This window comes from Desmodus rotundus, chromosome 7 (genome assembly GCF_022682495.2).
Source record: "Desmodus rotundus isolate HL8 chromosome 7, HLdesRot8A.1, whole genome shotgun sequence".
In the NCBI taxonomy this organism is placed as follows: Eukaryota; Metazoa; Chordata; class Mammalia; order Chiroptera; family Phyllostomidae; genus Desmodus; species Desmodus rotundus.
Window position 1 is genome coordinate 76850307 of NC_071393.1, and position 12520 is coordinate 76862826.

Genomic DNA, 12520 nt, shown 5'->3' on the forward strand with positions numbered 1-12520 from the left:
AGGAAAAAAAGATCTCATACATTAAAGATAAGAATCGGACTAGCTGCTTACTTCTCAACAGCAACACTGGAAATATGAAAATAGTGGAGCAATGCTTTAAAAAAGTTTAAAGGAAAATTATCTCCTATCAACAGTTCTAATACTCCTAAAAACTATGAATAACAAATGACAGTAGAGAGCATGCTACTAAAGAATGTCCTCCACCCAAATGAGGGAAAAGCCATGCAAGAAAACATACAGCCCAAGACGAATCCAATGGGAAGACAAGTAAGGACAACAGTGGAGGGGAGGTGACAGTTATGCACCAGTCACAGAAGGCAATAATACAGATTAGAAATCAGAAGGCTCCAAAAGAGGTTTCTCAAAAACAACAAAGTTTGAGGCCCTGAACAGCTTGAAAGGAGATTTTGACAATTAGCAGAAAGCCTAGGGTTAATCTAGTGAGAAGTACATAGAAGTCTAAACAAATTAAAAAAGATAATCGTCAATTCCAGAGAAAACAAGAAATTATGCAAACATGGAAAAATGATCACAATATTCCACAAGCCCTGCTGTGAATAGTTTATAATAATAGTGTTAATAATGATTTAAACAAAATTATAGCATTATACTGGAGACAAGGGGAAATAGTTTTTAAAAATTCTAAATGTATGGAAGTATAATCATGAAATACAGAATTACATAGGTAAATAACAAGAAAAAGCTTAAATAATTTAAAGTGGTTGTCGCTAAGTAGGCTGGGAAGACAACTTGTTTAAACTATCTGACTCCTTTTTGGCTTTTACAAATGCTTACTGTACAATCAAACCCTGAACATTAAAACTACATTGTAAAGGTACTCTTCAGACATTTTTTTTTTTAAAGGAATAGAGGAATCCTAAAGAAATTGGACTAGAGTCATCTTAGGTTCCAGGGACCTTTGAGTATGTTTAGCATCACTCATTTGTCTCAAATTTTCATTGCCAGTTTTATATCTGCCTCTGAAGGTCTTTGGTAAACGTTGAAGATGGGGCAATTTCTTCAATAGTGTCTTATTCTTCAAAAAAGTCAGTTTTCCCTTTGTGGCCAGGAATCACTTCCCCAGGTAGTGATACCGTAGCTAAGACCTTCATTTCCTTAAAAGCTCCGTTTGGTTACTGATAAATATCTGGTAACTGGACTCTAATATCAGCTACCTTTTCTGAAAAATTCTCAGTGCTATGCATCATTGCCTATAGTTCAACCCTAAATTCTAATGACTCTTTCAAACTATATGTGTTCATGTACAGAAGTAATAGAAAAACAAAAGCTAAAGAAAATGTTATTTGATGATTGACCATTCCCTTCATCATTAGGTAAGTTTATCTTTACCCTTTCACTGCCAGCAATGACTAACCCTCATGGAGTGTATTTCACGTGCAAGACACTATCCTGGATACCTTATATATTAAAGTATATTCAGTCATTTAACCTTCACAAGTACCCTGTTATGTAGTATCAACATCCCCATTTGATTTGATAAGGAAAATGAAGCTCAGTTTCAATGGGTCACAAAGATAGCAATGGCAGAGCCAGGAGTGAGTCCAACAAGTTCTCACTCTACAATCCTGTTCTGAACCACTCCACCAAATCACTTTTAATGACTTTCATAAAACAGAATTTTCAGCAAAACAAACATTTTAAAACTCTAGACAGCAATTCAATTTCTTTCTTCCTACTGTCTCTTCCTCACTAAATTTATAGTAAATCATTGTTCATTTTTAAATATAAACTTTCATAACAACACCTGTAAACTGAAAGGCATGAAAGTTCTCCCAATAAAACTAAAATAATTCCTCCACTTAAGATCTTACAAGAACAGGCATTTAGATTGAATATATAATATTGCCACTTAGATTTAGTTAAAGACCTTCAATTCACTAGAAATAAAACCTAATTTCACTTTTTAAATATTTAAATTTAAAATTATACAAATGACCAGTCTGGCTCAGTGGGTTGGGTGTCACCCTGAGAACTGAAAGGTTGCCAGTTTGATTCCCGGTCACAGCACATGTCTGGGTAGTGAGCCAAGTCTCTCTGGCTAGGGGCATGCAAGAGGCAGCCAATCAATGACTCTCTTGCACATAGATGTTTCTCTCCCTCTCTTTCTCCCTCCCTTCCCCTCTCTCTAAAAATAAAATCTTTTTGAAAATAAGTATATAAAAATTTAAAAATAAAATTACATAAATGAGACTTCAGTTTTTCCTCGCTTTTAGAAGAAAACTGACCTCCTTAGAAATCTTAAAACCATCCTCATAACCTCAGCACAGGAACAATTAAATTATGGTACATCCACTCAAAGAAATATTAGGCAAGTTTTGGAAGGATAATATGAAAATGATGTAACAGTTAAAAATCAATACGACACAGTGTTAACTAGAAAAAATGAAAGTTATATGTTCATTACAGACTTCACTTTTATAAAATGTAGGCATGAAGACAAAAATGACAAGTACTTGTATTACGGTATAAAAATGATTAATGCCTCCTTTTAATTTTGCAGTAACATTTTCAAACATTTTAAAGACACAGTACATAATTTAAACATTAAAAAGAACACCAAGATGTCCGGTGACTCTGGAAATGTTCTAAGACCAGATTGTGATGACAGTTACACAACTCTGTAAATTTACTAAAACATCACTAAACTATACACTTAAAATGGGTGAGTTTTATGGTTTATAAATTATACCTCAATAAGGTTATTCTTTTAAAAATGTTAGGAGGGGAAAAAAATCTTTCTACAACACTCACATGAGAAAACTCAGGCTGGGATGGGATGGGAAGTGACCCAGGAGTGAAGACTGGTGTGCTCTGGGATACTGGTGTTGAGGCTTGTGGTGATATCGTGGTCTCAGGGGGTACAGGGAGGTTTTCTATCTCCACTGATTCATCACCTTTGCGTTTCTTCTGAAAAGACTCTCTTCCTCCTTCAGATAACACTGACATGTCCACTGGCTCATCTGGTTTAAAGTAGGAAAAACAAATTTAGAAGTAAGCACTCATCAACACTACTCATGTTCCAATACCACTAATAAAAGTTACATTACAGAAAATTCCATTCCTAAAAAACACTTACTTAATTTTCAGAAAAGTTGACAGATTAATGGACTGGGCCCTACAAATCGAGTAATACTTTCTTCCGCAGGCTCCCAAAATAGTTAGTTACAGATTAAAATGGAGTTCATCTGGGGATAACCACCCATCCACAAGAAAATGTTAACACTTAGCTCCTCTGAGCCTCTTTCCTGACTATAATTCAGTTTTTCACATTCTAGGAAAGCCCAGATTAATGGCACCTAATTTAACCATCATATATTCTGCCACAGACCACTGAACTTGTTCACCACTTTACATAAGTATCTACACATTTATGAAATCATTATATTTGCACTAACAATGGCTAAGTGCAGAAAGATGGGTGCCAGGACAAAAAAACAGAAGAAGAAAAAAAAAATTACCAATGCCAATCAGCACTGATTTACCAAAACACTTAAGTACAAGACACTAATCCTGAGACACTGCATAGGAGGGTAACATGCACAAAACTCTGTTTTCCCACAGTATATTACTCACCTGAAGGCCATCAGCATCTTCCTCAGAACCAGCCTGGCTAACTAGGTATTTGATTCATCAATCCTTTCCCCCGTGTCTTACAACTTGACCCCACACAGGCTTACTCTAGACCAGTGATTTTTAACAGGTGTGCCACAAGAATTTTTCAAACACGCAATACCTGACTATTTAGTCAGGGGCACTACTGACCTCTTTTCCCTTAGATTGTTCAATAAAAAGATGACAACAGCCAACACAACAACAGCCATCCAGTGTGGATGCCCTGTCTTGAACCATAAATGTATAGGTCATATAATAGAGTTGCATTTTATTGGTCACACTGCATAATAAGGTTGCACCTCATTAGTTAATTCATGGAAACAAATGCTTATACACAAGTGGAGGCACCTGATATTTTAGAAAGTCACTTTGGAATGAAAAGGGTAGGTAATTACTATTTTTTAGGTAAATCAATCAAAATTATACCTTATTTTACTTGTAGGATTAGCAAAAATATATATTTTGGGGCGTGTCATAGAATTTTACTAATTAGTTTATGTGTCCCGTGAGATGAAAAAGGCTGAAAATCGCTGCTCTAGACTACTCTCACAAACCACCTCTGCTCTGATCTTTCTTTCCATGACAAAGTTTATGAAGGGCCTATTGTTCTAAGCACTACAAATAAAAAGGCTTTAGGTTAGTAATCTTAGACAGCAAAAACCAAAAATACAAAGAGCATGCATAGGCCTACAAACAGTTATTCACAAATATTTAGCCCATATTGTGTGTAATAAGTAAATACATTAAATCTAAAATACAATTGACAAAGGAAAATATAATATGTTATTTGGAAACCAAAGTACTCTGAATCATATACATAAAATGACCCCAAATATGTAAAGCTACTTCTTTATATTTATGCCTAGAAAATACTCTAAAAGGGGCCCTGGCTGGTGTAGCTCAGTGGATTGAGCACTGGCCTGTGAACCAAAGGGTCCCCAGTTCAATTCCCAATCAGGGCACATGCCTGGGTTGCAGGCCCGGTTGTCAATAGGGGGGTGAGCAAGAGGCAACCACACATTGATGTTTCTCTCCTTGTCTTTCTCCCTCCCTTCCCCTCTGTCTAAAAATAAATAACATCTTTAAAAAAAAAGAAAGAAAACACTATGAAAGGAAATATATCCAAATAATAATTATAGTTATATCTGGATTATGGTATCACAAGTGATTTTTATTTTCTTCTCCTTACTTTCCTTTATGCTTTCCAAACTTTCTGCAACGAGTACAGGCATACTTCATTTTATTGCACTTCACTTCATTGTGCTTCACAGAGGTTTCAATTTTACAAATTGAAGGCACACCCTCCACCAGCAAAAAGACTACAACTCGCTTTATTACAATACTTTACTGCAAAATTCACTTTACTACAGTGGGCTGAAAGTGAACCTGTAATATCTCTGAGGTATGCCTGTATTAATTACATTTACGGTCAGGGAGAAAGCATTTTTAATGTAGTTATTTTTATGTGTTCACACTACAGATAGAAGAAATGGTTCTAAATATAAATCAAATGTAACTTATAATAACAGGAGTTTTTATAGAAGAGATGCACTTTTATTATTTTAGTGAAGATATCACTAATCATGTTAGACTCAGAATGTTAGTCCATTTGGAAATCTACAACTGATTTCAAGAGAAAACAACCAGACACAAACTTTGTGGCAGAAGAAAGTCTAAGAGTAAATTCTGCCATGGGTAAATTACACTTGAAAAACAGTTAAATATATTTCTATTCATTTATATCATTTAAGAGAAGAGACAGTAGAATATCATAGGAGGCATATACCTGACAGCTGTCTGAGTTCAAATCCTGCCTCTATTGCTTATTGGTTGTGAGATCTCTCTGTTCCACTATTTCCTCATCTATAAAATGGGAATGAAAGTAACATCTACTTCTTAAAATTGTTGTAAAGATTCCATGATAAAAATCAAAAAGAAGCACCTAAAAACAAAAAAGAAAGTCATAGAACAGTGCCTGGCATACACTAAGTATTCAATAAATATTAGCTATTGTACCACTATTATTAGTATGAAAGGGAGAAAATCATGGAATTTATTGGAAAGGCTTTGTAGGAATGTAGAAATATCTTGAATGACTGGATAGGAGACTAGGACTGAGCAAAAGAGGTTGAGATAATGAGATAAGTAAAAAGAAAACTTTCTTGTGAATAAACTAGGTCCTCAAAGGATGAAGTGAATGAAGTCAAAATTTCTACCACCTGCTCCTAGACACTCTTGACAAAAATTCCTTTGATAATAGCAAAAATAACCTATAAAAACAAAAGAAACAATTTTTGGTTCCCTCTCACCAATAACATGCGAAAGTGTTGCTGGAAACTACTGGCCATTAGCAATACACCCAGTTCTTCACTATACTAAGTCATTTGAGTTTAACTTTAAAAACCTAAAAATTTTCCCTTGAAGATCTTTTTACAAAGTCGACAATAGAGAAATCTCAAAAAAATCAGTGCAAGAAGAGCTAAGAACTGAGGAGAGCTCTTTACACTAGGCCACGTTCCTAAAAGTAAGACAGACAAGAGTCTTACGGAGCCGTGCAGGTCACAGTGTAGTAACATATAAAGGAAACAGTAAAGTACGCAAGGCAGAAGTGCTGCTCTTCTTCTAATCGGAGATCAACAGACAGATCAAGAGAACTCACCTTTTCTTCCTTCTTGCTCTGTGGGACTGCTAGGAACAATAAATGGGGTAGATCGGAAAGCATCAGGGGAAGGAGCAACAAGATCTGAGGAATTCCTTCATATAAAGAGAAAATCACAGGTTATTTTACCATAGCTAGTTTTGCATGTTATTTACATTTTAATGGCAAAAATATCTAAGCCATCCAGACAAATACTTAGTAACATTTATCTCAAAAAACTACCTGAGGGAGGTGGGAGAGCCATGAATAATATGGCAATAACTACTTCTCACAGCAGACATATCCAAAATTAGGCCATACAATTATAAGAGAAAGTAAATGATCAGACACAAGGACATGATTGAAAAGCAGATGAGAAAGTACTATAAAAATAACTCATCTGCAGATTTGAGACAAAAAATATTTACTCCATTTTTACCTATTACAAAGATCATGTGCATTTTTACTTAAAAAACCAAATCTCTTTGCCCTAACACAGATAAAGAAATCCAACTACTGTCAACTCTAGTATAACCCGTCCTCCACCCCTGTTAAATGGGAAGAACTGCTAGTCAAACAAGAGCAGGATACTTGTTTTGGATGCCTAACAATCTCTAAGTACCCGGGTAGTTTCTTCCCTAGTAAAACCTTTGGGCTACTCTTATAAAATCTCAGAATGGGAAAGCAGATCTACCTACCTTCAATAGTTCCACTAAGTTCTTACCCCCAAAATCCTAAAGCCCAGAGTTTCCCTTTTGGTTCCAAACACAATGCTGGACACTATTTTAGCTCTTTCAACCCTAGCCTGAGACCCTCAGGCGGTTTCCCTGGCAGAGCTAACTTAGGCTTACTTACGAGGAAAGGCTCTCCTGAACAAGGGACCTCTGACCAGAGAGGTGCAGGAGATGTAGAGTGGTGGCAGGTGTGGAAGCCAGAGAACAGCCACCTTCTTCCTTTGAAGGAGTAGAGCAACCATCAGAAGCTGTTGAAAAAAAAAATCTAGTTGCATTTACTTTTCAGATTGACATTACTGAGTTGTCAAAAAAAACCACTCTACTGTAAAAAGAGTAATAGGCATGTTTCCAACAATGTTCCAAGAGGGCAGAAACTGTTTTCCAACTGTAGCGAAATTAATGGAATGCCATGCTGACACAAATCATGAGGGGTCATTAAATCTCCCCCTCCCTACTAAGTTCTGGGCTTCTATAACAACAAACTGACAAAAAGAATTCCTTAGTCATTTCTGTCATGATTGAAGCTTGAAAAGGCCAGAATCCTGATGTCTCTGCTTGGCTACTCTTCTTTCTTGTGAAGCTTCTATTATAAAACAGAAAGCGAGACTTTTATTTCAAGGTCTACCTAAGGTGAAGTAAGCTCATGGCATTAATATAGAAATGGGGGAAGTCACATTAATGCATGTGACACCTGATCACATGAATGCAGCCATTTTCAAGATTAGAATCTGAGCCTCTTAAAAAGGAAACAAAAAAATACTAACACATTAGTAAAAGGATATATGACAAGCCAATACTGATTTATTTTATGAAAAGTCTTCTGTTGGTCCCTTCTTAGCAATAGTTGGAGGATCAGCTACATTAATCCCAAGTATGAAGGAAATTCTTAAATACCTTATAGTTTTAGTGAGGACCAAAAAAGATTTCTTAGTGACCCTTTGAATGTCTTACACACATTCACAGCTTAGTAAAGGAAGAGAACCCTCTTTTTCTCCCTCCTTACAGCCAACACATCACAGCAGGTCCTCCAATAACGTCATTTCATTCAACATTTCATTATTATATTGGTGGGATGTCCTATGAACTTAACTCTTGTTTATATCAATTAGCCTATGCTAAAATTAAAATTGGTTTTGTTACACATTGTTTCACTTAACATCACAGAACCTATCAATATTGAAGACTTAATGTATATTTTCACTAGTTATTACTGAAGCTTTCTGACTTTGTAAGGTGACAGAATGGGGGACTTGAGGGTTAACAATATGTGAAAAAAACACCACTCTAGTCTTCTAAGTTTTACATTCTTTCTGCTAAACCAAAACTTCCTCTTTGTGGTAGATGAACTAACAAACAAATCAGTAAGTTCACTGCAAGCCAGGTGAATAGAAAAACTTATACTTAATTATATTAAAGATTTGGAGACCTATGATGGCAGAAATAGCTAGTCCATAATTATTAAATTTACTATATTAGCTATTATTCCTCAGTATCTCCATTTCCAAAAGAGAGAGAAAATTTTGTTAAAATATTAAATAGCAACCAAAAAACCCTTCTCATTAATCAGCTAGAAACATACTTTCCTTCCATATCCCAAACAAGTCTGCATACCAGCCCAGTCCAGACGGGCTCACCTGGCTGGAGCATCGTCCTATACACCAAAAGGCTGCAGGTTCAATGCCCAGTCAGGATACATTACCTAGGTTGCTAGCTCAATCCCCTGTTGAGGTACCACAGGAAACAACCAATCTATGTTTCTCTCTCACATCGATGTCCCTCTTCCTCTCTCTCTCTAAAATCAGTGAATATATCCTCAGGTGACAATTAAAAAAACAAAGTCTGCATACCTATAAACTGCCTTCTAACTTAAACAGTAGCCTCAAAACAGAAATAAAAAGTTTATAATTTTGGAGAAGAGGAGCTATATAGCAACTAATTACTCTTTTTGTGTGTGTGTGTTTTTTTTATTTGAGAGAGAGAAGGGATGTAGAGACAGAGAAAGAAACATCAATTTGTTGCTCCATTTATTTATGTGGATTATGTATTAATCCACATAAATATACGTATTAATTGGTTGATTCTTGTATGTGCCCTGACCAGGGACCAAACCTGAAACCTTGGCATATCAGGATGACACTCTACCCAAGTGAGTACCTGTCCAAAGCCACAACTAATTAGTCTTTATACCTGTTTTATTGCTCTGGTCAAACAAGTCTTCCTGAGTTGACAAAGCCTCAGGCTCTGGTGACTTCTGAATCTGCAGTCCATCTTTCAGAAGTTCTGGAGCAGATATTTGTTCTTTTCTTTCCACAGCAGTAACAGATACTTTGGGGCTATGAGGTAAGTCCTCTGACCTAGGAGAGTCATATCACCAGAAGAAAAAGTTGCTATATTAAATATTTTCATCTTTGAGCTGAGAAACTTTCCCTGTTTTAATAATTTCAAAAATTTCAGTAGCTCTAGTCTACATAACTACTCATTGAACATGAAGTAAGATACTAGGTAAAGATACAAAGCCTCAGCCCATTTCAAAACCTGTCTCAGTCTCTCACATAGCAATACCTCTTTTCAACCCGGCTCACTGCTGTGCTACACAAGATTACTGATGAGTGGTTTAGGGATTTGTGTTACATATGCTATTATTTATTCATGCATGAAGGATTCTGATCCAGACCACAACAATGACAGTTCTACCAATGACCTTCCAAGTAAAGGACCTGCATGTGAATTAACCTCCATACTAGTGCCACACACATTATCTTCTGCTGGCCTTCTTCCATTGGATCTACTCAATCTAGGCCCAAACCAAGACTCCACACCCATACTATTCACACATGTAAGACATTCAATGCTGACCCACTTTCCAGAGATTTATGAAGTTCACCTACCCTACCACTCCTGGGAGCAAACAGGATAGCAAAACTAGCTAGTGTGCAACTTCCTAAAGAAAAGCCTAAAAGCCAGACCCAGTTAAGCTGAATGTTTTGCATTAGAAAGAGAACTTCTCTTGATATTCAACTTTATTCAGGACCCCAAGACCACATTTCCCACTGTGTCTACAGAAGGAAGTAACAAATAATACTGAATGCTTAGTCATCCCGCCCCAAATTGGAAGCATCTCACTTTTCCTCTGCCATATCCAAACTTCAGCTGTTGACCAGAGGCAATGCTCTTTTGGAGACAACAATCACAACAGGCAGAACAGAGATATACTGCCCAATTCCTATCAAGTTAAGAGCCTAAAAGATTTGGGAAAATAATATCTCTCTACATTTATATCATAAACTACCAAATGCAGGATACCTGAAGACCCAAAGCAATCTGGGCACTCCTCAAGTACAGTAACAGTCAACTTTCAAATATAATATTCATGTGACTCCTTACAACACTCGAGAGGCTAGAATACCTCACACAGAGAGATAGTAGCTCTGCAGACAAAGATCAGAGAGGAGGAGTAGCAATCAAAGATTAAGGAGTCATGCTTATAGTTACAGCAGCAATGAAATGGCTTTGTAATGTGCCTAAAGATGAGCACAAAGAGAACTCATGAATAATCGATGTTTCTACTGGACCAGAAATATGCTCAGAACAGCATGGGAGGTGGGGGGTTAGAAATCAACAATTTCTGAAAATGTTTCCTCCCGGCCAAGTGAAATGAGTATAACCCTACAGCAGAAACCTAAAAATACTTTCTAGAAGGAACATGGTTACCTTGCCATTGGTGGATTTTGCTCTTCAACCATATGTATGTCCTTACTGGGCTGTGCCGCCATAGGGGATTCCTCGCTGGGCTGTTCTGCCATGGAGCCATCTTCGCTGGATTGTTCTTCATGCTTAATTGCTTTAAGTTTTAGAAAAAGACAGAAAGGAGATATTTAATTTTCCAAAGTAGTAGAAGCTTTTTTAAAGGTAAAGATTTTAATAGAAAGAAGTCCAATTTGAAAAAATATATATTTTCCAAAAAAGGAAAATAACCAATAACCAACTTACAAAAAACCTTAATCTGCAAGCCATCAATTGACAAGTTTACTTGCCAAACAACTACGCAACCTTCCTACATTAACATAGGTTATATGAACTATAAAATGTTAGCAAGGAAAGAACAGCCCTAGCTTGGGAGGAAAACAACTCCAAAAGCCAGAAAACATGTTTCATACCAATATTAGCATCCACATTAGATAGCCTTGGACAGCCAGGGTTGGTGGTTGCTGACTGTAGAGGCTCTTTGTCTACTTCACATGGCACAGTATGTTCCTCAACATCCTGGCTCTGGGAGAGTTCCAGAACCCCAAAGCCAAACTGTGATGAGGCAGGATCTAGGAACAAAACCCAAAGAAATTAAGTATCATCCTACAATATCATGCACTAGGCAAGGTGCTGTCCCTTAGCAAAACAAGGTCAAGTTAAGTGCTTCACATCAAAGCCCTGCCCCCAAAATTTTTCAAAATAAAATTAAGAATAAAGCACTAAAAGGGAAGGTAAAAATGTGTAATGAAGCAAAAGTTACCTGTTATAAAACCTCACAAGCATTGAATATGGTAGACTATGTCTACTTTCTGAAGATATACACAAACCACACCCACACACTCAACAATTCAATGTACTTCCAACCCCACAAAGCATAGATCCCAAAAATATCTGATAACAAAAGAGGTGCATGTGCACAAACAAGTGATTAGGAGGAAGAGTCAGTATGATCTACTAACTTCTGAACACCAAATTAGGTGAGATATCTTAGACTACTAGCACATTTCTTAATGACTATGCTCAATTCAATGACAGATCTATAACCTGATAAAAGAAGAAACATACTATCTGTATGCTCACATTAACAGGACTTAGAACAGTCTACTATTCTGAAAAAGGCATAGAGCTACCTTCAGCACCAAGGGAGTGTGTGGTATTATCTGGAGTATCTTCTTCCTTTTCTCCTTTCTCCTTCTCTTCTACCTCTTCTTCATTCTCTTCCCCCTCAGGAGGAGCCGGTACAAATGACAGTCCCAAAATGCTACACAGCAGAAAGACACAATCATGTGTTCCCAGATAGGCTGGGACACTTTGTTCAAAACACTCTCTGAATTTTATTGTGACTCCCCACACACCAACCACCTTTTAAGCAAATTTGAAAAAGTAAAAAAACCTCACCTCAATAGTGCTTCTTTTCTACAGATAAGCACCAAAAAGGTTAACAACTCAAAAACAGTATACAAAATTTAAGTAATACAGTTATTAAATAGAGAAAAAGAACAAAACACTTGAATTTTACCTTTCTCTGAAAAGATATGAGAAGGGATAGAAAAGCCTTGCACTCAAGAGAATTACTGATAAGAGAAGATGTGCATTAGATGTGTAGGGAAGGAGCTCAAAAATACATCCACTAAAGCAAATGCAGTTCACAAAAATACTATAGCAAAAAATCTTAGAACACAGACATAGAACCAGAGTATCTGAATAAAATACAGGTAAGATGCCTATGTATTTTTTAAAAGATCACATCATAGGTCAAAAAACATAA

The 12520-nt window shown here is 36.5% G+C and overlaps 1 protein-coding gene across 3 annotated transcripts in view; it reads right to left on the minus strand.

Annotated features, from left to right (window-relative positions):
- TP53BP1 (tumor protein p53 binding protein 1) overlaps positions 1 to 12520 on the minus strand; it is a 90343-nt gene that overhangs the window by 55046 nt on the left and 22777 nt on the right. For all 3 annotated transcript variants that reach the window (XM_053927611.2, XM_045202179.2, XM_024568496.3), the window contains 7 exons: positions 11883 to 12013; positions 11163 to 11321; positions 10717 to 10846; positions 9193 to 9359; positions 7127 to 7253; positions 6293 to 6387; positions 2773 to 2981 (listed from right to left, as the gene is read on the minus strand). In XM_053927611.2, coding sequence (XP_053783586.1) covers positions 2773 to 2981; positions 6293 to 6387; positions 7127 to 7253; positions 9193 to 9359; positions 10717 to 10846; positions 11163 to 11321; positions 11883 to 12013 — 1018 coding nt within the window. The remainder of the gene's footprint in view (positions 1 to 2772; positions 2982 to 6292; positions 6388 to 7126; positions 7254 to 9192; positions 9360 to 10716; positions 10847 to 11162; positions 11322 to 11882; positions 12014 to 12520) is intronic.